The 27,236-nt window shown below is 49.6% G+C and overlaps 1 protein-coding gene across 6 annotated transcripts in view; it reads right to left on the reverse strand.

Annotated features, from left to right (window-relative positions):
- Positions 1–13,720: 13,720 nt before the first annotated feature.
- Positions 13,721–27,236, reverse strand: part of MARF1 (meiosis regulator and mRNA stability factor 1) — a 48,351-nt gene continuing 34,835 nt past the window's right edge. For 4 of the 6 annotated variants that reach the window (XM_023189766.2, XM_023189764.2, XM_023189760.2 and 1 more), the window contains 6 exons: positions 23,812–24,042; positions 21,427–21,639; positions 20,056–20,116; positions 19,843–19,968; positions 18,177–18,347; positions 13,721–16,267 (listed from right to left, as the gene is read on the reverse strand). In XM_023189766.2, coding sequence (XP_023045534.1) covers positions 16,023–16,267; positions 18,177–18,347; positions 19,843–19,968; positions 20,056–20,116; positions 21,427–21,639; positions 23,812–24,042 — 1,047 coding nt within the window. In that variant the 3' untranslated portion in view covers positions 13,721–16,022. The remainder of the gene's footprint in view (positions 16,268–18,176; positions 18,348–19,842; positions 19,969–20,055; positions 20,117–21,426; positions 21,640–23,811; positions 24,043–27,236) is intronic. The other 2 variants (XM_023189762.3, XM_023189763.3) reach the window with 1 other exon arrangement.

Below are 27,236 nucleotides of genomic sequence, written 5' to 3' on the forward strand. Positions count from 1 at the left end.
TAATAATAATTCCAGATGCTTCCAGATCACCAGGGCCACCTTCCAAGCTGGGAAACCTTGCAGACAGTGGGGTCCTGCACACCTGGACTTGCTCCTTTTAGAAGCCATGGGGGAAGCTGATCATGGGAATAACATTTATGGTATCTTATCTCTATGTCCTGAGCAATGTGCACACACTGGCTGGTTCCCTCCTTACATCAGCCCAGTGAGTCAGATCCTGTTATTACTTCCACTTTACAGATGAGGAAGCGGCAGTAAATCCATTACCCATGGTCCCAGGGGTTGTTAGTGACAGATCATCATTCATCTCCCTCCCTCCCCACCTCTGTAGCCCCACTTGTTCTTTCTCTTCCCATCAGAGGGATTTAAACACATCTCTCCCATTTAAAAACAAACAGGACCGGGCGCGGTGGCTCACGCCTGTAATCCCAGCACTTTGGGAGGCCGAGGCGGGCAAATCATGAGGTCAGGAGATCAAGACCATCCTGCCTAACACGGTGAAATCCCATCTCTACTCAAAATACAAAAAAAATTAGCCGGGCGTGGTGGTGGGCGCCTGTAGTCCCAGCTACTCGGGAGGCTGAGGCAGGAGAATGGTGTGAACCCAGGAGGCAGAGGTTGCAGTGAGCCGAGATCACGCCGCTGCACTCCAGCCTGGGCGACAGAGTGAGACTCTGTCTTAAAAAAAAAAAAAAAAAAAATAGGGCCATGGGGCGCAATGGCTGGCTGACGCCTGTAATCCCAGCACTTTGGGAGGCCGAGGCAGGCAGATGATGAAGTCAGGAGATCGAGACCATCCTGGCTAACACAGTGAAACCCCGGTCTCTACTAAAAATACAAAAAAATTAGCTGAGCGTGGTGGCACATGCCAGTAGTCCAGCTACTCGGGACACTGAGGCAGAAGAAACGCTTGAACCCGGGGGGGCGGAGGTTGCAGAGAGCCGAGATGGCACCACTGCACTCCAGCCTGGGCGGCAGAACGAGACTCCGTCTCAAACAACAACAACCACAAGAACCAGGCTGGGTGTAGTGGTTCACGCCTGTAATCCCAGCACTTTGAGAGGCTGGGGTGGGCGGACCACTTGAGGTCAGGAGTTTGAGACCAGCCTGGTCACCATGGTGAAACCCCTTCTCTACTAAAAATACAAAAATTACCCTGGCGTGGTGGCGCATGTCTGTAATCCCAGCTACTGCGGAGGCTGAGGCAGGAGAATAGATTGAGCCTGGGAGGTGGAGGTTGCAGTGAGCCAAGATTGCATCACTGCACTCCGACCTGGGTGACAGAGACTCCATCTCAAAGAAAAAAGAAAAAATTAAAAAGCAACAAACCAGCCTGGGCAACATGGCAAAACCCCATCTCTACTAAAAATATACAAAACCAGCTGGGCGTGGTAGCACACACCTATAGTCCCAGCCACTCAGGAGGCTGAAGTGGGGGAATCGCTAGAGTCCAGAAGTTCAAGACCAGCCTGGGCAACATGGCAGAAGCTCATCTCTACTAAAATTACAAAAAAAATTAGCCAGGCATGGAACCATAGACCTGTAGTCCCAGATACTCAGGAGTCTGAGGCAGGAGGATTGCCTGAGCTTGGGAGGTCGAGGCTGCAGTGAGCCGAGATGCACCACTGCACTCCAGCCTGGGCGACAGGAGTGAAACCCTGTCTGAAAAATTAAAAATTAAAAAAAAATTCCTCTATCTCATCTTTCCTCATGGCCACCACCTTTCTTTTCACCTTTTCCAACCTTTCTACTTCCACATACTCTTTCTTTCTTTCTCTCTCTCTCTCTCTTTCTTTCTTTCATTTTTGAGACAGAATCTTGCTCTGCCACCCAGGCTGGAGTGCTGTGGTGCGATCTCGGCTCACTGCAACCTCTGCCTCCCAGGTTTAAGTGATTCTCCTGTCTCAGCCTCCCAACTAGCTGGGACTTACAGGCACCCACCACCATGCCTGGCTAATTTTTGTTTTTTGTTTTTGTTTTTTTATTTTTTTGAGACGGAGTCTCGCTCTGTTGCCCAGGCTGGAGTGCAGTGGCCGGATCTCAGCTCACTGCAAGCTCTGCCTCCCGGGTTTACGCCATTCTCCTGCCTCAGCCTCACGAGTAGCTGGGACTACAGGCGCCCGCCACCTCGCCCGGCTAGTTTTTTGTAATTTTTTTAGTAGAGATGGGGTTTCACCATGTTAGCCAGGATGGTCTCCATCTGCTGACCTCGTGATCCGCCCATCTCGGCCTCCCAAAGTGCTGGGATTACAAGCTTGAGCCACCATGCCCGGCCTAATTTTTGTATTTTTAGTAGTGATGAGGTTTCACCATATTGGCCAGGCTGGTCTTGAACGCCTGACCTCAGGTGATCCACCCGCCTTGGCCTCCCAAAGTGCTGGGATTATAGGCGTGAGCCACCATGCCTGGCCTAAATCTTGGAATCTTTAAGAAAAGCTGGCCGATCATTGACCTAAACTGCACTCAACTTCTCTGGTGTTTTCCATCTCAGGAAATGATATCACCAGGTTGTCTAAGGTCATCCTAGGACTTGCCCTAGACTCTGTTTCTCCTCCACCCATTCAGTTGCCAAGTCGTTAGCATCTACCTCATCAATTTCTCTAGAATCTGGCCACATCCCCAAAGTAGACCCATTAACTTTTATAAAAAATTCAATTACTATTTTTTGTCTTTTTATTTTTATTTTATTATTATTATTATTATTATTTTGAGACGGAGTCTCACTCTGTCACCCAGGCTGGAGTACAGTGGTGTGATCTTGGCTCACTGCCATTTCCGCCTCCCGGGTTCACACCATTCTCCTGCCTCAGCCTCCCGGGTCGCTGGGACTACGGGTGCCTGCCACCACACCTGGCTAATTTTTTTGTATTTTTACTAGAGATGGGGTTTCACCGTGTTAGCCAGGTTGGTCTTGATCTCCTGACCTCTTGATATGCCCACCTCAGCCTCCTAATATTTTTAAAAATTATTTGTAGAGATGAGGGTCTCCCTATGTTGCCTAAGCTGGTCTCGAACCCCTGACCTCAATCAATTATCTTACCTCAGCCTCCCAAATTGCTGGAATTACAGGCGTGAGCCACCTCACCTGGCCTAATTATTATTATTATTTTTAAAATAGAGATGGGGTCTTGCTATGTTGCCCAGGCTGGTCTTGAACCGTTGGCCTCGAGTGATCCTCCCACCTTGACCTCCCAAAGTGCTGGGATTACAGGTGTGAGTCACTGCACCCAGCCCCATTATCTTTTGCTTGGTCAACAGCAGTGGCTTCTTGACTCCTTAGCACTCGTCTTTCTCCTCTTAAATTCGTTCATATTATTTCCCGCTTTATTTTCTTTCTTTCTTTATTTTTAGACGAAGTCTTGCTCTGTCGCCCAGTCTAGAGTGCAGTGGTGCGATCTCTGCTCACTGCAACCTCCACCTTCCATGTTCAAGCGATTCTCCTGCCTCAGTCTCCCAAGTAGCTGGGACTACAGGCACCTGCCACCACGCCCGGCTAATTTCTTGTATTTTTAGTAGAGACGGGGTTTCACCGTGTTAGCCAGGATGGAATTTCTCTCTTTAAAACCATTCCCCTGGCTTTAGGATAAAATAAATCCACGCTCTTTCATGTGGTTTAAAGCCCTCTCCAATCTGGCCTCTTCTTCACTCTTAGCGTCATCTCATCCCCTCTCCTGGACCCCTCATTAAGCTGGGACCTCAGAGTTTCCCTGGGTTCTTGGGTTCTTCTTGCCATTCTCTCTGTTGGCATCTCTCCTGGACTTTCATACTATATTAGTTCGTTTTCATGCTGCTGATAAAGACAGACCAGAGACTGGGTAATTTATAAAGAAAAAGAGGTTGAATGGACTCACACTTCCACGTGGCTGGGGAGGCCTCGCGATCATGGCAGAAGGTGAAAGACACGTCTTACGTGGCGGCAGACGAGAGAGAATGGGAACCAAGTGAAAGGGAAAACCCCTTTTAAAACCATCAGATCTCGTGAGACTTACTATCAGGAGAACAGTATGGGGGAACCACCCCCATGATTCAGTTACCTCCCACTGGGTCCCTCCCACAACACGTGGGACTTATGGGAGCTACAATTCAAGATGAGATTTGGGTGGGGACACAGCCAATCTGTATCACACACGTTATTCCCCCTGCCCAGTCCATCTCAGATTCCCTGCCAGGCCTTCCTCCTATTGCCGTCTGCCTAGTCTGTGTGCTGCTCTGAAACCAAAATGGCCCTCCTAAAGCACAGGTCTACCCAGGTGTGTTTTAACAACTTCCTGGTTTAAAACTCTCTGGTGCTTTCCACAATCTCACCGTACAATCTCAGATCTTGGGTCTAGTTTCCAAAACCCCTGATTGCCTTCTGCACCTCCCTTCTCTCTGCTCCATCAGCTCACACCAACATTTAAGGGAACAGAAGACAAACCCAGAGGTCATGTGGTCTTAAGCACTGTATGAGAAGTGCATGAAGAATTTGCAGTAGGCTGCAACTGGCATGATCAATTTCAGCAAAGCATTGGTCACGGAAGCCAGGTGCACCAGGCAGAGGATCCCCCTCATCCACTGTCTCATTGCGGGGGGAGTAGGGGTCATCACCTTCATACAGCAGATGGGGAAACTGAGGTTCAGAGAAAGGAAGTGATTAGCTCAAAGTCACACAGCTTGTAAGCGGTCAAGCCCGGCCTGGGAAACAGAGGCCCTGGCCTGTCTGCAGAACAGAGTCAGCCAGGCCTGGGCATTGATTTCACATGTGTAATCCCAGGAAACCATCACCGCACTGGTTCCCTGTTGAGCTGTGATGGATTAGAGGTGACTCATAAAGACCCAAGCAGCAGCTGGGCATCTTATAAACCTCTGAGTCCCGTGGTGGCTGGATGGCCCTGAGCTGCAGGAGTGCAACAACTCGGCTTGACAGGCCACAGTGACAATATGCCCGGAGCCACTAGCCAGGACCCAGATGACTGTCATCATCAGGGCAGCAGGGCAGGCCTCATGGCTGGGGCAACACGCTCAGGAAGGCTGGCTTGAGCAACATACATCAGTTTACATTCCCATTCATGCACGTGCTAGTTAATTCTACTAGTTAATGCAGGACTTGGCAGGCACCAGGGAACGCAGAGATTCCTGCCTTCATGCAACTTACATTTTAGAGAGGGAGACAGAGCTCAAAGAAAAGAGCAGGGGCTGGGTACAGGGGCTCACGCCTGTCATTCCAGCATTTTGGGAGGTGGAGGCAGGAGGATCACTTGAGACCAGCCTGGGCAACATAGAAAGATCCTGTCTCTACAAAATAAAAAATTAGCTGGTCTTGGTGGTGCATGCCTGAGTCCCAACTACTCGAGAGGCTGAGGTGGAAGGATCACTTGAGCTCAGGAGTTCAAGGCTGCAGTGAGCTGTGATCGTGCCATTGCACTCCAGCCTGGGCAAAAGAGTGAGACTCTGTTCCTAAAATAAAATTAAAAAATGAAGAAGAAGAGGATTGGAGAAGATCTCCTTAGCAGTGTTAAATCTGCACCAACCCCACTGACCAGCAGGACTAGCAAAAGGGACTGCATTGTAAAAGGTGATTAATGGTTTCAGCTTGGAACCAGAAAGCCTGGGTTAAAATCCTAAATGGATGGAGCCTTCCTTGCGTGAGCCTGAGCCATGTTCTTCACCTCTCTGCACCCCAGAGTCCAGACATGTGTGATGGAGAGAGCGACAGGAGGATGAAGTGAGACAATGCAGGAGAAGAGTCAGGAACAAGCACGTGCTGAAGTCGACTCTTATTGGCTAAGTCTGATGGCAGGAAGATGATGTGAAATGGGCAGGCTGCCCAAGTTCACAGCAGGGCTGGAGGCTGGGGGCTGGGGATGAAGGAGAGACTCAGACTGACCCAGTCCTGCCCTCACGGAGCTGACAGGGAGACACGGCAGTGTGACAAAAGTTGGTGTCACCCAATACCAGCTGAAGGCCCAGCCCATGTGCTTCTGCAAGACTTCTGCACCTTCTCGGGGGCTTCAGGACCCACGGTCACATTTGACCCTATCCACCTGCCCTCGCTGGCCTTTTCCCATCTCTCATGATTCCCTCCCCACCGTCATCCCCCTACCACTACTCCTGCCAAGTTCAACATGGAGTTTGGGCCCCTCTTTTCCACTAAGCACAGACACCACGCAGCACACGACTCTGAGACCCTCCAAAACGATTTTGGAGGTGGGAGGGGCTTTGTATCACAGCCACGCAAGCATATGAGAATTGAACGCTGAATTTCCGGCTTCCACCAGCGCTGCCACCACCACCACGCTGCCCACAGTATACATTTTCAGTATACATTTCCTTTCTGCTTTTTTTTTTTTTTTTTTGAGACAGAGTCTCAGTCTGTCTCCCAGGCTGGAGTGCAGTGGCACAATCTCGGCTTACAGCAACCTCCGCCTCCCAGGTTCAAGGAATTCTCCTGCCTCAGCCTCCTGAGTAGCTGGGATTACAGGGGTGCACCACCATGCCTGGCTAATTTTTGTATTTTTAGTAGACACGGAGGTTTCACAGTGTTGGTCAGGCTGGTCTCGAATTCCTGACCTCGTGATCCACCCGCCTTGGCCTCCCAAAGTGCTGGGATTACAGGTGTGAGGCACCGTGCGTGGCTTTTTTTTTTTTTTTTTTTTTTGACAGAGTCTCGCTTTGTCGCCCATGCTGGAGTGCCGTGGTATGATCTTAGCTCACTGCAACCTTGTGGGTTCAAGCAATTCGCCTGCCTCGGCCACTTGAGTAGCTGGGATTACAGGCACATGCCACCATGCCCAGCTATTTGTTGTATTAATATTTTTAATAGAGATGGGTTTTCACCAGTTTTGCCAGGCTGGTCTCAAACTCCTGACTTCAAGCGATCTGTTCTCCTTGGCCTCCAAAAGTGCTGAGATTACAGGCATGAACCACTGCACCCAGCCCCCATTCTGCTTTATTAGAAAGATTCAGCTTCCTCAGCCTTAGTGGGCAGCTGCTCCAGGTGCCTTTGTGGGTTGACAGAAGCCTCCTCCACTCCTGTAGCCACCCAGCTCCAGACCTCGCCTCCCTCCTACCCCCGCTTAGGCTCGCAGGGGAAGGGAGAGGAGGAAGATGGATTTCCCTGCTGATTAGAGATGTGTGGCTCATCGCTTTTCCTCCCACGGGAAAGCTGACGCGTCAGGCGTGGGTGACAATGAACCATCGCTTTTCCGTCTGTCCCACTGAGACCTCAGTAGACACAGAGGTTATGGGAGCATGGCAGGGGCACCTAAGGGAGTCTGGGGCTCAGGGAAGCTTTTCTAGGGGAGGACACATCTCATGGTGAGATGCTGGCGGGAACTGGAGTTGGCCAGATGAAGCTGGGGGTGGTGTGGGGACAGGAGGGCCGCCTGGCCAGGAGGGCTCTTCCGGGCTGCAGGTTGACGACCTGAACCTCTCAGTATGGGGGCAGTAGCTCTCTGCATTAGGGTCCTTTTGGTTGTAAGTGACCGAAACTGAAGGCAAACAGGCAAAAAATAAAGAGCATTTCCTGGCTCCTGGGCTGGGATGTTCGATGATTGTGGGTACCACTGGGCCCAGGGGTTCAAATGATCTCATCTGGACATGGCCTCTCCCTGCCCGTCTGTCCTGCTTCCCTCACGCTAGCTCTGTCCTCCGGGAGTCTCTTTGTAGGGCCCACGACAAACAACGCTGGCTTACTTCCTCCCAGGGCTTACAGAGAAACAATCCGGCAATTCTAATACAAATCCCAGCGTGGAGTATCCCAGGCTCTGGCTTGGATCATATACCAGCCCCAGGTCACTTGCTGGGCCACTGGAGTGCAGTTCTCTGCTTAGCCTTGCTGGGGTCCTCAGGCCGACCCTATGGAACCTCTTGTGCCAGTAGGGGAGAGAATGGATTCTGGGTGGTTAAAGACAAGTGTCCTCGGCCGGGCGTAGTGGCTCATGCCTGAAATCCCAGCACTTTGGGAGGCCGAGGTAGATGGATCACGAGGTCAAGAGATCGAGACCATCCTGGCAAACATGGTAAAACCTTTGTCTCTACTAAAAATACAAAAATTAGCCAGGCGTGGTGGTGCATACCTGTAGTCCCAGCTACTCAGGAGGCTGAGGCAGGGGAATCGCTTGAACTGGGGAGACAGAGGTTGCAGTGAGCCAAGATTGCACCACTGCACTCTAGCCTGGAGACAGAGCGAGACTTTGTCTCAAAACACACACACACACACACACACACACACACACACACACACACACACAAACACACACGTCCTCTTCCTTTTAGATAATTTTAAAAACAGGGTTTCAGGCCAGGTGCGGTGGCTCACGCCTATAATCCCACACTTTGAGAGGCTGAGGCAGGTGGATCACGAGGTCAGGAGATCCAGACCGTCCTGGCTAACACAGTGAAACCCCATCTCTACTAAAAATACAAAAAATTAGCCAGGCATTGTGGTGGGCACCTGTAGTCCCAGCTACTCTGAGGCAGGAGAATGGCGTAAACCTGGGAGGCGGAGCTTGCAGTAAGCTGAGATGGCGCCACTGCACTCCTGCCTGGGAGACAAAGCGAGACTCCGTCTCAAAAACAAACAAACAAACAAACAAAAACAAGGTTTCAGAAAGAGCCGGGGACTTGCCTAAGGTCACACAGTGAGCTCACCAAAGCCAGGACAGAACTCAGACCCCCCAGTGCCCTGCAACCACTTCTCTCTCTGACACCCAGCCTGGTCCTTACCAGCACTTCCACCTGAAAGAAATGGAGCCAGAGCACAAACCGCCGGTTTCCTGTGGGTCCCTCCCATACACGTGACTTGGTTCACCCAAGAGCTGTTTGCGCAGGTTCCAATGACAAATGTTTACCCAACGTGAGCCGCAAGCTAGCAGCGTTTGTCCAAGTGTGACCCTGGGCCAGCCAGCTCTGATCCCAACTGCCCCAGCATCTGGTGTCCATCTCCATGGTGAGCCCAGGAGCCTGCTTAACAACCTTCTCCTGCCTCAGCCTCTGGAGTAGCTGGGATTACAGCCACCCACCACTATTCCCGGCTAATTTTTGTATTTTTAGTAGAGATGAGGTTTTGTCATGTTGGCCAGGCTGGTCTTGAACTCCTTACCTCAGGTGATCCGCCCGCCTCGGCCTCCCAAAGTGCTGGGATTACAGGTGTGAGCTGCCACACCCGGCCAAAAGCCTGCATTTTAAACTCGTTCCCCTTGTGCCTCTGATGCCCTCTTTAATTTGAGAACCACTCCCTCAGAGGGCGGCTTCTTGTCTTAGCTGTCCGCAGAGAGCCCGGGGTCCTGCTGCTCTCAGGGAGGCAGAAAAGTACCCAGCTCTTACTCATCCGGCTGCCAACCCCTGGTTCATACCTAACATCCCATAGGGCTCATAGCTGGACTGGACTTGGGAGCTGCCTAGACCAAGGCTTTCAGCCTGCTGTGCCACCAAGTGACTTGGGCAATGGTTTAACCTCTCCATCTTCACCTCTCCAGCATCTGTAAACCGTGGTGTGGGGGTGGAGGGTGGGTTGGACCAGTGGGTCTGTAAGGTCCCTTGCAGCTTTGAAGCTCCATTATTGACCCTCAAAATGTTTAGCCTGGGACCTCTTTCCTCCCATCCCTGGGGCTAGATCGGATGTCTTAGGCCTTCTAAGTCGATCAGTTACTCATTCATCAACCACTAATGAAGCCAGAGGTGGTGACATGTGCCTGTACTCCCAGCTACCTAGGAGGCTGAAGTGGGAAAATTCCTTGAGCTCAGGAGTTTGAGTCTAGCCTGGGCAATAGAGTGAGGGCCCTGTCTCAAAAAAAAAAAAAAAAGAAAGAAAACTACGGATTATCTATGAGATGGAACCTATGACTTGCTTCTAACTAATGGAAGATGGCAAAGATGAAGGGAGGTCACTCCTTGCTTAGATTACTTTATATAAACCTTCCTCTTAGCAGACTGGAGAGAGAGGCTCCTTGTGGCTTCATGAACTAAGCAGCCATTGAGGAAGCCACATGGGAAGCTTGCAGCTGACAGCCAGTGGGGTCCACAGTCCAACATCCTCAAGTAACTGAATTCCACCAACACCTGTGTGAGCTTGGCTGTGAGTTCTGCCCTGGTCAAGCCTCCACATAAGAACACAGGCCACCCGCTATCCGGATTGCAGCCTTCTGAGATGCTCAAGTTCTGGACCTGGATAAGTCACGCCTGGACTTCTGATCCACAAAACTGATGAGATAATAATTGCATGTTGTTTGTAGCAATTTGTGACATGACATTAGAAAACTAACTCAATCTATTAACACTTTAAGCCAGGCCCTAGGTCCTGGGGATATGTGACTGAATAAAAAAATCAGACCACTTCTGCCCTCATGAACTTTATTGCCTTGTGGAGGGAAACAATTGAAGAATCACACAGATTCATATTCAATGGTAAACTGTGATTATTTTTTTTTACCTGCTATGAAAAAAGTCATACTCTTTGACACCCCCAAAGAGTGGAGTTAGGCAAAGCTAGCACTGAAAAGTGGGGGAATTTGCCTAGTCTAGGGGTAAAAGAGGGATGAGTCTGGGAAAGTTTCCTGGAGAAAATAATGTTTGAGCTAAGATCTGAGTGACTAAGAGATAATTACTTAGGTAAAGATTTGGGTAAATAACAACCCTGGCCAGGCATGGTAGCTCATACCTGTAATCCCAGCATTTTGGGAGGCTGAAGTGGGAGGATCACTTGAGCCCAGGAGTTTGAGACCAGCCTGGACAACATGGCGAAACCCTGTCTCTACCAAAAAATTCAAAAATTAGCTGGGTGCAGTGGTGCATGCCTATAGTCCCAGCTACTCGGGAGGCTGAGGTGGGAGAATCGCTTGAGCCCAGGAGATGCAAGTTGCAGCAAGCCGAGATCGCACCACTGCACTCCAGCCTGGGTAATGGAGCAAGACCTTGTCTCAAAAAATAATAATAGCAATAATAATAACTCTCACAGCTAGTATTTACTAAACACTCAGGACCTTCTCTGAGTGTTTCCCTTACAGTAGCTCCTTGAGGACATAGAATACTACTCTGAGGTTATTATTCCATTATTTTCTCCCCATTTACAGATAGGGAAGGAGGCATCTCTTAGTTAAGTAACTTGCCCCAAGTCTCAGCGTCAGTAAGCAGCGAGGGGAAGAGATTCCCACCCAGGCCTCTGACTTCAGAGCCTGCGGTGCTTTTTTTATTTTTGTTTTTGTTTTTTTTGAGATGGAGTCTTGCTCTATCGCCCAGGAGTGCAATGGCGCAATCTTGGCTCCTGCAACCTCCACCTTGTGGGTTCAAGTGATTCTCCTGCCTCAGCCTCCTGAGTAGCTGGGACTACAAGCGCCCACCACCACGCCTGGCTAAGAGCCTGCGTCCTTGGCCTCTGCCTGGCCTCCCAGGCCTGGGGACGGCAGGTATGAGGCTCCCTGGGAGAAGGGAGTGGAGCACAGTCGAGGAGCTGCATGAAGGCCGCTGGGGCAGAAGTCAGGCCGGAGGAGGGGCACGCAGGGAGATGGGGAGCCCCCAGCAGGAGTCAGGCCTCAGAGCCCACATGCATAACCTTATCAGCCTCCCCACGCACACAGCAAAATAGGGATTCCACCTTCAGAACAGGGATTTCTTCCCCAAAATGTATTTCCTGGCTGGGCGCTGTGGCTCACACCTGTAATCCCAGCACTTTGGGAGGCCAAGGCAAGTGAACCACTTGAGGTCAGGAGTTTGAGACCAGCCAGAGCAACATGGCAAAACCCCATCTCAAAACACATTAGCCAGGTGTGGTGGCAGGCACCTGTAATCCCAGCTGTTCAGAGGCTGAGGCACAAGAATCGCTTGAACTGGGTAGAAGGAGGTTGCAGTGAGCCAAGATTGTGCCACTGCACCCCAGTCTGGGTGACAGAGCGAGACTCTGTCTCAAAAGAAAAAAAAAGTATTTCCTGATTCTTGCCACGCCTGACCTTGATGTATCAGACTCTGGCTGCTGAAATACCGAGGACGGTGACCCTGCAGCCCCCGTGTGGATTTGTCTGCCCCTGCTGTGATACCAGAAACTGCAAGGGGGGGTTGGTGGGTGGTAGGAGTGGGGGTTCCCCCATGCCCAGGCCCTGCACCTGGAAAGCCTTTCGAGGCCATCACATGAGCTGCCTGAGGCGGACGGAGGAGATGGTGCCAAGCAGGCCCAAGAGATTCCCTGCTGGCCCTGGTACTGCTCCCCTGCGGATGCTCCTGGTTGGTTCACCACCTCATTGTGGAGTGAGGAGTTGAGCAGCCCAGTCACTGTGCAGGATTTCTCTCCAAGCACAGCCCCTTCCACCCTGCAATGCCTTCTTCCTCTGCACCCTAGGTCCCCCACTTCCAAGTCGTTCCTTTCCAAAACGTGTGTATTCTTCTCTTCATCTTGCCTTAGCAAGATGAAGAGCAACTTTCCTTAGAAAGTTCCGGCTCGTGGTGCTCTGGCTTGGCACCTTCTAAGCTCTGTAGTCCAGGTACCCCCCTCCCCCACCAAAAAAAAAGCGTTCTCAGCCAGGCGTGGTGGCTCATGCCTGTAATTCCAGCACTTTCAGAGGCTGAGCTCGGAGGATCACTTGAGCTCAGGAGTTCAAAACTAGCCTGGCCAACATGGTGAAACCTTGTCTCTACTAAAAATACAAAAATTCGCCAGTGTGATGGTGTGCACCGTAATCCCAGCTACTCAGGAGGCTGAGACAGGAGAATCGCTTGAACCTGGGAGGTGGAGGTTGCAGTGAGAAGAGATCATGCCACTGCACTCCAGCCTGGGTGACAGAGTGAGACTGTCTCAACAAAAGTCAGGGCTTCTGTGCCACGACTCACCCTCTGCTCATGGAAGCAGCTAGAAAGTGAAGGTGAATCCCAAAGCACAACACTCCTTCAGGCAAAGGGAACAGAGGGAACAGATCTTCTCCGATCAGCACAACCCCTGTGCTACGGACAGGTCTGCTCTCCCCCAGACAGCCGTCTTCTAAGCCACCACCTCTGAATCATCTTCCCAGGTGGGAAACCAACAAAGATAAATGCAAAGCCACCGTTCCAGCCCCAGTCCAGACCTAGCAAGACCTCCTTACCCCTCTCAAAAGGGGCACGATGGCTACACAACTTTTTCTGCACAAATTTGCCATCGTGAAATATGTTTAGAAAGGACTTTAGCAGCTTTTAACATTGCTGAACTTGAAAAAAATTGCATCAAGCAGCAATTCACTCAAGGCTCTTCTGGGTCCTTTTAAATTCTTGCCAGAGAATGCAGGTGGCAGGGGTGACAGAGGGTAATGGTGGTCTCAGGGGATGGGAGGGCTTCACAACTGTGTCTGTGGAAGAAGTCTTCTCCAAATTGGCTTATTCAAAAAGCATGCTTAGCAGTGACCAAAAACGACAGTTGGCACGGTGGATTTCTTTCACAAGACGAAAGAACCTAGGAATTAATGGAGTTTTCTAACTGGAAGGTTTTTGTGGTTACTGTATTTTCCCACATATAATTACAAGCTGGAACAAAGGCTGGAAAACTTGGAGGATCCTGACCATGAAGGGCCCACCATCCAGCCACCTGCTTCGTCGTGTACTGAATTTAAAACGCCTCTAAGATGCAGACTGATTTGCTCTCCACCTCACAGTTCTATTTTCAGAAGAGGCAAGAAGTTGGGGAGACCCAAAATGAATGATGGCAGAACTGGATTGGTTTATAATTCCTCCCCACAGACAGACAGACAGACATAGACAAAACCACTTGGAAAACTCAAAATAGATGCTTGCTTGTAAAGTTTATTGACAACTGTTTGGTCCCAACACACAAAACAGCACTTGAACCACAACAAAAGTGTTCAAACAAAGTAGACAATTAAGAAAAACATCTCTTTCCCCCAAACCCAATCCAAAACAAACAGTGCAAGATGGGAAAGGGGGTTTTGGTGATAACTTTTGTCATTTTTTTTAAACAGATAAATTTAATCCGGTACATCTTTCCACCCAGAAATAAAGAATTACATTGTCTTAATGCTCAAACATCATTTTACCACATCATTTAATTAAGCCTCTGGATAAAAAAATAGATAGCAATTGGACTGGCCATTGTGGAGTACATTATGAACACAACGTGCTTCCGACGTCTTCTCTCTCATTTTCAGACAGCGAATGTTAAGAGCCACACACACGTCCCAGACTAAGCAGCAACTCCAGTGAATGGTACTCAGACACACTCACGGGATGGCACAGAACTTGATTCTTCTTTGTCTGTTGCCCAGAGAACCTGTTCTTTGAGTCTGTTCCAGGTGACTTGTAATGATACCTCTCATGGTTTTAAAGTCCACCATTCTTTACATGCTAGCACAACTGAAGTCCAAGCGTGCAAACTCAGCCTTATGAAATCTTAGAACAAGGCAACTGATGTTCTCAACACCAACTATTACATTGTTTAAAAGCTCCTTTAAAAAAATTGCACATTTGCATTTTACTTCCTGTAACACTATGTCTGTAGAGGAAATGCCTTCAGGAGGATTCATAGAGCGCCATAATACTTAAGAGGGTTTTTCCATGGTGTTCTGTCTTGACTGGGGCCATGTGTTGAGAACTGGGAATCACTGGCTTCATTTAAAAGATTTGGGGAACAAAAAATCTGACTTGTAAAAATCTCTCTACAGCCCTTATTTTGTGGCATTTTATCAAAATGCTGGCTATGAAATCAGAGTCCATTTTCTGGCTTTCTAGAAGTTACCAAATATAAACATTTCCCCAAAAGAAACCATCTAACTAGTGGAAGACCTTACGCCAACAGGTTCTTTCTGCTCCATGAATGAATTCGCCTTTTTTGCCCGACAAATACAATCCATTGTAAATGTCAGGTTTCTCTAGGGGGGGGTGAGAGGCCACCCGTCAGCGGACACCTCAGGCACCTAGAGAGGAAGGCCGTTCCACACCAGACGCCACAAAAAACCCAGACATGCTTCCAACAGCGAGAAGTAACGAGAGTAAAATCAGACACGATTAAAAGATGCTGAGCTGACATACACACACACAAAGCTTCCCAGCTACCGATACCAGCTTTAAAATTATAATAACAAGGTTAAGTGGATCAACCTTGGCCTTCCTATGTGTAGGTAGAATTCCTGTCTCTTCCCAGTGGAAATCGTATTGATCCCGCTGCTGAAGCACCTCCCCACTCAGCTCTGATTTGTAATTTATGCACTTGATGCATATTTTCAAAAATCAGACTCTTTCCAATGCTGCCTCTCGACACACAATAATGTGTGTTGTAATCCGAATGCTGACTTTAAATCCATGACATCGAGACCATCTCCTTTTCCTTAACCTAACCCATATCAAACTGGAACACAGAAGGGAAGCTTAAAACATCCTCAACTTTCTAGAAAGCTCCTAAATGGAACCCCAAAGTAGAAACGTTTAAAAAAATTTGTGATGAAGCCACATTTGTCAACTACAGACATAGTTTAAATAAAAAACAAGGCACACTTACAAGTCACATGGAAGCCAGGAACCTTCACATTCCAACCTGAAAATACACTCCCAACCCCTCGCCTACCCTTCTCCTTCAGTGTGTGAACACACAGGCTTGCGGGACAGGCTTTGCTTCAAAGACATGCCACGCGCTGGGTTAATACTGTCGGAAACACCAGTAAGCAAAGGCTGAGAGACTGTTTTATGCTACATGTAGGATGACACCACTGACGTGGCTCAATGGAAGCAAAACCGCTTCCTGCTAGTTGAGTTCTTAGTGCTTTCTTCTTTTGGAACACCATTATATTTCATAGTAGTTAGGGAAGTTTGGTAAAATATATTAAGGATTCTTTAACAAATGCCACAAGTTCTTCAAATAATTGAAAAAAGAAAAAGGAAGAATAAAGAAAAGAAAGACTTCAGCTCAAAGCTGTGTTCAATGTAAAAGAAAAACATGATGGAATACAGGTAAGATGAAGTAAATGGCTTCGGGGGCTTTTCACGACACAGAAAAGGATGTATTTTTGAAACCCACTTTTGTGTGCAGAATCAGACAGTGTTTTCCCATCCTAATTCTATATTGGAAATGGGAGTTAAAGCTTGGTTATGGGTGCTAAGGAAAAGTTGGCTGCCAATTTGACTCTATTTTTGGGTTGCTTTTTGGCCGGGCTTTCCGCAGGGTCCTTGATGAGCTGTGACTCGGAGGTTTCCGAGAAGGGGCATGGAGGCAGGGGGACAGCTGCTGAGATGCAGGACGAGCTGGAGTCGGAGGTCAGAGTTTTGCTCTTTCCTGGTATTGGAATCTCCATTTTTCCTTCTTGGTTTAAAATCATCATTTCTGGAAACACAGAAAAGCAAACAGATTCAGTTCCAGGATCTGTAAGAAGTGTGGGTTTTCTCTTTCTTGCTCACATTTGCTCAAAAGATAATAATAAAAAAAAGCCTCGAAATGCTACATCTGTGCCACAGTTCACATATGAGTTGTGTGGCCAGTGTACTTGGCACAGAAGTATCTATAAACTGCATCCCACCTCTCCCACTGGATTACCAAGTTGCAAAGATCTCTATTTTGAGCTATACATGATTGAGCAAAGGTTAACACTTTTTTTTTTTTTTTTTCCATTTTGGATTCTCTGCTCATTCATTCTCCCTGCCAGATATTAAGGACCCATAAGCTAACCACGACTTAGAGACTTCCTGAGGCAGGAGGCAGGGGATGGGGTTGGAGCGTCTCAGTGTCAGGGAGCTCCAAGCCCGTTCCATTTAGAGAGGACCTACGCTCCCCATGGGTCTATTACCCGGAATAAGAAAGGACTGCGCCAAGTCAAAATCACCCTCAGAACCCAGGAGGTCGAGCACAGCCAGCTCTCCCGCAGTGCTTCTAGACTGCCATTTCTGTGGCTGAGCCACATGTCACTCACAAGCTCGACACACAGGGCCATGCTGCTTGAAACAGATGCATCATTATGCCTTAGGCTTCCACTGCATAGGGCACAGGGCTCCAGATCCCAAAGGCCCACGGAAGGTGAGAGTGGCAGAGGTGACGGCAGAGCCAGCTTCCTGCCCAGGCTGACCCTCAAGAGGAGAGAGACTGACAAAACTGCCCACACTGTTTTAACTACTTTCCTCTCTCATCCTGTGCATGCGGCCGAACTTGCCCAGAATAAAGGCACAAAGGCCACAATCCCACAAACGAGCTCAAGTCAATCTGCCACCAGCCCTAGCGAGGCACTGCACAGGAGCATGGCGTGCGTCTAGGCCTGCCTGCACGGGCTGGTTCAATCCGCAGGCAGTTACTTCCCCATCTCCTATTTTCCAAGTCAACAGCCTCAGTTCTTTTCCTGGGCAACAGTGCTGAACACTGCTGAGGACAATGGTGCTGAACACATGCCGAGATGGTAAAAGCCAAGCCAGGAGTCTGCGGGTTGTTCCTGGTGACCTGGAAAGCAGCATCCGCAGTGGGGAGGAGCTGGGTTCCAACAGATGAAGAGCAGGGAAGGACCTGTACGGGGCAGACGTGCTGTCCTCTCCAGAGGCCAGGCGACACCACAGGACAAGAGGGCTTGGGTTCCAATCCCAGCTCTGCCCTTGCTAGCCCAGCAGCCCAGGGCCACTGCCTCTCTAGTGACAGCACCAGCTGTGCCTTAGTCACGCAGCCTGTGGAATAAAGCGGCCACCCCACACCCGGAGCCGTGGTGAGAGTTCAATGTGATGGTGTCTGTCAGCCCTGAGCACAGGGTCAGCACCAATGCCTGCACTAGGCCGGGACTCAGCGTGCTCAGCTTCCTGTCTGTTCTCAGATCACTGGACAGAGTCCAGGGGCTCCAGCCACATACACCTCCCTCCATTCACCCCTTTACAAAGCTCTTGGGCCCTGTGGACCCCACCATGGGTGATGTGCACATCTGGTGACAGGTATAACTGAGAGCAGCTGAACCTTCACAAAGTCTGGGAAAGCGAAGCCCAAAAGCCCCCGACCCACCCCTGTGGACTCGTCCACAGCCCCAAGCCACCAGCCCTCCAGAGGTGCCAAATCGCCCTTGCCTGACGCTCACCACGCCACCTGGGGCTGTGCATCCAATTCTGCAGGAACCCAGGTGGGGAAAGAAGGTCGAATAATCAGCGCAGTGCTTTCCACCTGAAAAGGGGGAGTCCCTTCCCACCTCCGTCATTTACTGTATCAGCATCTCACCGTGGTTTTGTTTTAAACCCCAAAGAAAACCCCACGACAACACGGAGTCACCCACCAGAAGGCTCCTGAGGGTGCTCCTCAAACTGAATGAGATCAGCAGACTGGAGGACGACGGGGTCTGGTCTCAGCTGAGGGGACGGCAGGCACGAGGGGACGGGTGCACACAGGAGGTCGACAGGGGAGTCGTCGGTCAGACGGAGAAGCTCCTGCTCCTTGTGACTGGGCCCTGGACAAAGAAGGCGGGCTGGGGCGCTACAGGACCTCCACGCCCACCCCCAGCACACACCCCGGGCTCGCACCTGAAGTTTTCCTTCTAAGCCGGCCTGTGACACTACAGGACCTCCACGCCCACCCCCAGCACACATCCCGGGCTCACATCTGAAGTTTTCCTTCTAAGCCTTAAAGATTAAGAGAGTCAAGAAGTATTTAAGGTATTAAAAAAACAAACCAACCCAAAACCCACTAACAGGAAGATCCTGGTAATGGAATGCCTTAATAAGCTAGTTCTCCTGAAGATCTGTGTTCTCAGGAACACCGGCCCCTAAAAGGCCCAACCAGATAGAAGGGTCCTGCAGTCAGTTTCCAAAGAGAGGGGACAGCCTGAGACGGGGTGTACGTGGTTATCAGCAAGCGGAAGCCCAGAATACGAAGCCCTGGGCCTGGTTCCGCGGCTTCCTAGCTGCCGACTATGGGCGAGCTGTGGAATACGTGACTGCCAGAGAACTGCGCGCCTCCGCTGCAGAACGGAGGTCAGCACTGCTGAAGGCTGTGGGGCAGCTTCGGCAGCTGATTCCCAGGAAGGCACCTCATGAACCGTCAAATGCCATGTAACTCAGTTATCCTAAGGGCACAGGGGACGGTAACGTGCTATCCATCTCACCACATCTTTTGAAGACAAAATTCTCACCTATAACGATGAATTCAAAAGTCCTTCAGAAAAGTTAGAACTGCTGTAACATTCATGAGAACTGGCCTCTATCTACTACAGAGGTGGATCTACCTGAAATCTATGCGACTCGGTGTAATTTTGGGTAATATTAAGCATTAGTATATCAAGTCCTGCCTAGGGCTGTCCTGTGACAAACACGCCTTGACCAGCCTTGAGTCAGGCGCCCTGAGCCCACTTCTGGATCAGGCCTTGACCTTGGCCTTCCATCTGGTTTGGGCTTTGACCTGAGCCTTCCGTGTCTGTTGCTGAACTTGCCGGGTTCAGCCTTAGCTTGAGTCATTTTAGTGAGAATCCTGTCGCCCTTGAGACCTCATCACCCTTCATAGCTGATGTCTAGATCCTTGGTCGGCCGGACTGCCTGCCTGTAGCAGGAATCCTCTTTGTAATTTCCCACCCCGAGCCCTCACTCTGCTCCTAGGCTATGTATTGGGAGTTGGCTCTCTCCCCGCTGTTGCAAGTGTCACGAATTTCCATTATAACAAGTGTCAGAATAATTTTTTTCTTCAACACCTGAATTGGGGTAAGACGATCATTATTGGGTTGCCAACATCTCTCAGGGACTTTAACCAGTCAGCCAAACAATGCTAACAAATAAAGGTCAATTTTTCCCTCTGCTACTAATTAAATATCAAAACTGCTTTGAAAACTGTGTGGCTATTTAACTTCAGCGGATGGGATGACTTGCTGGAGTCCTTTCCCTCGCTCTGCCTGACCCCAAGCCATTTCTCCTAGAAGTTCACAAGCTCTTATGTCTCTGCTTGTCCTCTCTTACCACTGCCACCAGCTCCAAGCTTGAGTTCCGAGGCTGTGTGCGGTTCGGGCACCTCCAGGATGCGCTCGCCCTCCGAGGGCTGGTTTTCATGATTGGCAGGGGAGAGACCGAGTGAACTCAAACGACCTGCAGGACAAACAGCACCCGTCAGAGAGAAATGTCAGTGAGAGAACCGTGATTTTTTAAGGGGGGAGGGAATGGGTGCTTACTTACTTTTCATGTCATTTTTTAACACTACAATTCTCTTATGACCATGTCCTTTTATCCAGACCACCTGCACACAAGACATACTACTGGTTAAGCAGTGGAAAAGGAGGGGACAGAAGCCCTAACATTCAGCAAGAGTGTGACCTACGGTGCCTGCCTTAGGCTAGAATTTAGGAGCTGAGTTACTGCCAAGAAGCATGTTTCTCTACTCTCTCAGCTTTTAAAGCAACAGAAGCAGCTGACAGAAACATGCCCCTATAAAAAGCAGAGTAGTTCAAAAATCATGAGACACAGTTTCAGAAATATTCTTTATAATTCTTAAAAAGACTGTCTTCCAAACCCTAGTTTTGGCATATAAATTAAGGTAGTTCTCCCATGAGAGTTCTTGCCATTTTTTTGCAGAAACACCACCTAAAAGAATTAAGAGCAATCTCTGAGACCCTTTAAACTAAGTTCATTATCAGAATCATAAAGTCCTCTCCCTGATGGTGCCGCTCTCCATCTCAGCCAAGCAGAGTGGTAGTAGTGGAGCTGCGCTCCCAGGCCCCCGACATGTGCACCCCGTAGCCAGGTCACTGATGGCAGCTCCCAGGCGAGTTTTGCCTGGGTCCCTGCTACTTGCTCTATTCTACTATTTTCACTTGGCTCAATCCCTCCATCTAACACTGACCCAGACCTCTGCAGTGGCCAGGATCCTAGCCCAGTTCCCTCCTCCAGGCCTCCTTCTCTCTGCTCTACCATGGACAGCGCCACTGGGTGCTTTTCAAACACAAACCTGGGCTCCAGCTCTCTCCAACACAGTCCTCCCTCCTTACCTGGAGGAGCCACGTCCTCCCTAACCGAGCTCTCGGCTCCCTGTTAGGCTCTCCACACTCCATGCCACTTGTCACATCCCTGCATCTGCTCATGCCATCATTCCCTCTGCCCAGAATGCTCTCTCCCCTCCTTGTCACGTGGTTCCCTTAGGCACATCCTTGCAGGTTCCGTACCAGACTCCCCAGGCTTGGGAAGTGGGCCCTGACACGGCCTTCCTCAACGCGCCCACTGAGTAGGGGGCTCCTGGCCATCATTGCACTGACCACCCTGACTAGTTGCCTGCTTGGGGATCCTGACTCTCCCATTACCCAACACCTTTCTGAGGTTAGAGCCTGAAACTTACTCACCTGGCATACAGGGATTTAATAAAGGTTTACAGAAAGAATCAAGGAGAAATGCTAAAATCATTTACTTTAGACCAACAGTATGTTTTGAAAAGATCAATTCAAAATGCCTGCCGTTCCGTTATTCTGGCAGCATTTTATTTTTCTGTTCAGGAGAGTTAGCCTGTGGCTCAGCTCTTCAGAAGATGCTCTCCCGGAAGCTGAGAAAAGTGCCCACCTGTGGAATTGCTCCCAAGAGCTCCTCCACGCTGTTGTGGCCATAGGTCTTAGGCTGCAGAGTTTCTCCGACATACTTGGTATAGGCCATGGAAAACTCATGAAGGAAAATCTGCTGGTAGTGGTAAGTATGAAGTAAAGAGCGCACGTTCTTTGCAAACAAATACAGACTTGTGAGCTTCACACATTCTTCCATGTTATCATTAGTGAAAACCTGGGTAAAAAGAAAAAGCAGCATTAGAAATGTCAGTGACTGGCCCTGCCCCCTGGAAAGTGAGGGCCTCCCACTGAGGGAAAAGGCCCAGACGTGAAGACGAAGAAGAAGGCAATGAAGAAGATGAAGATGAAGAAGGAGATGACAAAGACGAAGAAGACAATGAAGAAGACGAAGACAAACACAACAAAGACAAAAAAGACGAAGATGAAGACACAGGCGACAAAGATGAAGACAAAGACTAAGAAGATGAAGACAAAGACAACGAAGACGAATTAGACACAGATGAACAAGATGAAGAGACACAAAAGGCGAAGAAGAAAGGAGGAGGAGGAGGAAGGAGAAAGGAAGGAAGGAGGGAGGGAGGGAGGAAAAAAGGAAGTGGGGAAGGAAAAGGAGGAGCGTCAAGGATTTCCTCCAAGAGAAGGCTATAGCCTCCAGCAAACTTCAGTTCTATTTGCAAGTCGAAGGCTGCAGTGGTCTGAAGAGATTGTGTGAGTAGGGAAGAAATCAGGGGAGGCAAACCATGGCAGCAAATCACTGTACACACAGTGGACACTGAGGCCATTAAACCACCTCTCAAACCAGTTTTCCAAGAAACACTATGATGGAGGATGACGCTAGCATTATTTAAGAACACATCAAAAGTAACAAGAAACAAACACAAAACCCTTGTGTATGCAGGGTAAGGAAGCAGATTTCTTTACCATAAACCTTTTCAGAGTGTTTAACATGCTCTGGAGTCGCCAAGAGAAAGGATATTCCCAATCTTAGCTAGCCAGGGAAAGTCCTTTGTCCTGGAACATCCATTAACACCTATCCAGAACTGGTGTTCTTAGGATAGATATTAACAGAGTTTAGAAAACGTTGGATGTACATCCTTTCGTTATTTAATGATCAGTCCCATAGTTAGATGATGATGGCATAACATTCTTCTTTTAAATTGCTGGGGCTCATTTGTTAATATCTTATTTAGGATCATTTTCTCTTAAGGGACTATCTTATGTTTTTGGTATTAAACTTATTTTGGCTTCATAAAAATAAGTGGTAAGCTTTCCTTTTTTTTCTTTTTCAGCAGCCTAGCACAGTATTTTTTTTTTTTTCTAGGAGATGGGTTCTTGCTATGTTGCCCAGGCTGGCCTCAAACTCCTACTCCTGGGCTCAACTGATTCTCTAGTCTCAGACTCCTTAGTAGCTGGGATAATTATAGATGTGTACCACCTCGTCTGGCCCAGAATTTTTTTTTTTTTTTTTCTGAGACAGAGTCTCGCTCTGTCGCCCAGGCTGGAGTGCAGTGGCCAGATCTCCGCTCACTGCAAGCTCCGCCTCCCGGGTTTACGCCATTCTCCTGCCTCAGCCTCCCGAGTAGCTGGGACTACAGGCGCCTGCCACCTCGCCCGGCTAGTTTTTTTGTATTTTTTTAGTAGAGATGGGGTTTCACCGTGTTAGCCAGGATGGTCTTGATCTCCTGACCTCGTGATCCACCCGTCTCAGCCTCCCAAAGTGCTGGGATTACAGGCTTGAGCCACCGCGCCTGGCTCAGAATGATTTTTTAAAAGGTGGATTTATCTGTTCTTTCAGGGTTGGTTAAAATTCCACTGTTATCTCACTTGGTCCTGATGCCTTTTTCAGTGGTAAATTTCAGGGATCTTTTATAGTCTCTTTTATGGTAACTGGTCTAATTTTTAACTTCTTGAGTGAGTTTTGGCAACTAATTTTTTCCAGGATTTCGTTTATTTACTCTAGGTTTTTATATCTGTTGCCTGAGAATTGCATGTAGTATTCTCTTAAGATTCTCCCAATCTTGGAGCACCATTCTTGAAAGGCTGCCTGCGGATGGCTGGGCAACCTTCCTTTCTGCCCTTGCCTCACTCAACTCTCACTTCAAGTCACCACATAAACATCTCACTCAGAAAGATAAACAGTAGCAAAATCCATCCTGGAACAGGACAAACACACCCTAGTGCCAGGATGAGGAGACCAGGCTTTCAATGGCTTTTGCCACCCATTTAGGCAGGGCTGCTTCACTGCCTGAGGTCTCAGCGTGTTCATCTATGAAATGGTCTCTCAGGTCCCTTCCAGCTCCACACACTCTAATCTAGACCAGCAGGTAATCCGGAAATGCACAATCGATAGTTTGCAATATTTCTAAAGAGCCGTTAACGTGCGTACCTCAACCAAGTATGGCAGGCTCTTCAGCAGTTCAGTCAAGGTCATGAATCCATATTCACAGGGGTTAAGGGAAGTGTTGTGGGTACTTTCGTAATGTCTCTTGAGCTCCTCAACAGAAAGATGGGTGGTTCCTTCCCAAGACATCAACAATACCAGCAACTGGGCAGTGAGAGATCGTAGAGACTTTCGGTTGATCAGCTGAATCTGTCTGCCAGATTCTATATCGGCAACCTGGGGAAAATGAGAATTCACGCTTTCAGAACTCCAGAGAGATGACCTTGGTTATACCCAACTCGGCTCACTTCATTTTGGTTAAGGAGACCAACAGATGAAAAATCTGATTTTTTTTCTCCTACACTGAAATAAAGCAAGTGGGTTTGTTTTTAGCTTCTTTGGGACACCAGACCAACACAGAAGCAGAAACTGTCCTCCCCCTGCTGGTCCGTAAGTGAAAATTCTCATCAAGGTAATAATGGAGGAGGAAATTGCATCATTCTCTTTATTGGTCATTCATTCTTTCCAAATCCCACTGTAAGAAGGAGACAGGCTGGCCAGCGGACGGCCAGTGGTCCAAGCTTGTGAAGTGTGGGTTGCTGTGCTCGAAGGCGGAGTAAGGGATGGGGAGGCTAAACTACAAGCAACACTCACATGGCTTCTGTGCAGACCCAACTTGCCCATGTGCGTCCCCAGGGAGGTGAGAGAGGGTCTACTTTCACTACAAGGTAAGCTGCATTTTTCTAGTCTGCTATTACTAACCACAAAGCTGGTATTTTCATCCGACTAGTACCTGTCCACTCCTCAGTTATTTCAGATTCTCAAGGAGATAAAGGGTTTAAGTGGCTAAATGCATTGACAGGGAAACCTCACAAAACAGAGCCTGTCATGTGGGAACCAAACACCATGTGAAGAAACACGCATCTGGTGACTGAGCCAGCAGGCCTTGGGTGGCGGGGGTGAGTCGGTGGACTGAGCCTTTCCTGGCAAAAAAACAGAGCTTTGGCACGCGTGTGGCTCTGGCACTGCTCTCACAAACCAGGGCTCATCCAGACAGCCTGTTTGCCCCCTTTATCTGGTTTTCCTGCCAGGGCCAAAGGTCTCGGCAGGGCTAAGTCATCGTAAGTTGGCACTCTTTGGACCGTGGATTGTGAGAGGCAGAGAGAGGCGGGTGGCACTGAGGAGCCATCCCAAGGTCAGGACATCTTTATCTGGTTCTGCCATGTGCCCAGAGCAAAGGCAGGAGGGAGGCTGGCAGGCTCCCACCCCACTTACCATGGTTATGGGACCGTACAGATTTCCTGCTCAGAAGCGAGTTTCATCAATCAACCGACACCATTCCAGGGAATCCCAGTCATCGTAGCTGCCCAGACCCCCACCACCATTGCAGTCGCTTAGGAAAGAAACCAAACCAGAGCCTGCTCCTCTGGTACGACTTGGATCCATCCCTTGATTCTCAATCCCAGCCATGCATTAGAATCCCCCGGGAAGCTTTTAAAAACACCACTGCTCACAGTGCACTTGGACTAATTCTGTGAGAATCTCAGAGGGAGGGTTGGAGAAGCTCCCAGCAGATCCAGCGGGCAGCCACGGAGGCATCACGGAGCCTCTCTCAGCTCTCCCCATTCTTGCTGCTCACACCCCAGCTACCTGCCCATCACACTCACCCAGCAAAGCCCTAGGGCACAGCATGGGGTCTTCCTATCCACCTGAGCCCACCCCTTTCATCATCCTGGGCAACTGAACACCAAGGGACCCGTCCCACACCACAGCCTTATGGCCTTTCAATGCTTTGCCTGTCATCTCCGACGACATCCTCTTCTGTTCAATTTCACTGAAGACACCCGTCTTCAGGGTCACAGTGCAAACCTGTCATTACCCCATCCAACATAAATCACTCACACCTCCTGAGCATCCCACTTGTAAAAGCGAGTCGGGAGCTGCTGTTGGGGTGGGAGTGCAGAAAGAGACTCTAGCCGCTCAACTCCTCCCCTTCTCAAACCTCAGCAGTAATACTGCCTCCTATCTGCTCACAATTCGCCAGCCCCCTCCCTTGCTTCACTCTCTTGTCATCCTGCCACTGACATTCTTGTCAATGTTTAAATTCCCTCATCCCATGCCTTTTCCTGGCGCCCATCGGTAAACTCCCACCTTGAATCCGACCACCTGCTTTCCCTGAGCCGACACCTGCACAGCCACACCCCAACTGCTGCTCTCTGAGAGTCGATGGTGCCAATGTGCAGGGAGCTCGCGATACCCCTGCAGCCCACATGACATCCAGATCAAGCCATTCTCTACTCACCATGACAACTGCGGACCTTCTCCCCGCTCCTACGTCCTGAGCCCTGCCTCTCCTCTCTCTCTAAGCACAGATCATTCCCTCTCTCTGGTGGAAAATCACTCTTGGAAGAGGACTCCCTTCTATTCCTGATGACAAACATCAGACCTGCCCAGGCCTGCCCCCCGCCTATTGCCCTGTATGCTTCCTTCTTCCTCTGTGTGCTAGCTTCCCAGTCTCCCACACCTCAAGGCCCTCCCGTCTTAGCCCTTCTCACCCTTGTATGTTCATCTTCTCTCTCCAGACAGATCCATATCAATGGCTTTCAGACTTGCTCAAGTTTTTCCAGGTAGGAAAACCAACAGCCCAAATCCTCCCTTGCTCCCTCAGCCCCACAGCCTCTAGCTGCTGCCCCAGCCCCCCATCTTCAAAAGCAGACAAACCAGGTTGCTGTGCAGATGACCTGGGCCATTTTCTCACCTCTCCTCACTCCTCACCCCACTCCCAGGTGGGTTCTGTCTGCACAATCGACGCTGCCACTGACCTGGCCGGCGGCAACGACTCTCCCCACTGAGCTAAACCCGGAGGTCAGGCAGTCCCTCTCTGACCTGCCTTCCTATGATGCTGCTGGCCATTCGTCTGTCTTGGCTCAGGGATGTTCCGCTCTCCTGGTGTGCTTCCTGCTCTCTCACCTCCTCCTCTAACCAACCAGTACCTAAGGAGAGCTCTGAGCCGTCCTACCTCTGCCAAGGTAAGAACTTCTTCTTCCCTGCAGTCCAATACATTCAGAAACATAGTGGGGGCCAGGTGCGGTGGCTCATGCCTGTAATCCCAGCACTCTGGGAGGCTGAGGCGGGCGGATTATCTGAGGCCAGGAGTTCGAGACCAGACTGGTCAACATGGTGAAACCCTGTCTCTACTAAAAATACAACAACTAGTCGGGCATGGTGGCGGGCGCCTGTAATCCCAGCTACTCGGAAGGCTGAGGCAGGAGGATCGCTTGAACCTGGGAGGTGGAGGTTGCAGTGAGCCAAGATTGCACTATTGCACTATTACACTCCAGCTTGGGCCTCCATCTCCACAGTGGGGAGGAAAAGGAGAATGAACCCATTCTGGCTGTTTATGGAATTAAATGACACAGAAATGTGTGCAG

The sequence above is a fragment of the Piliocolobus tephrosceles genome, chromosome 17 (assembly GCF_002776525.5).
Source record: "Piliocolobus tephrosceles isolate RC106 chromosome 17, ASM277652v3, whole genome shotgun sequence".
Taxonomy (NCBI): Eukaryota; Metazoa; Chordata; class Mammalia; order Primates; family Cercopithecidae; genus Piliocolobus; species Piliocolobus tephrosceles.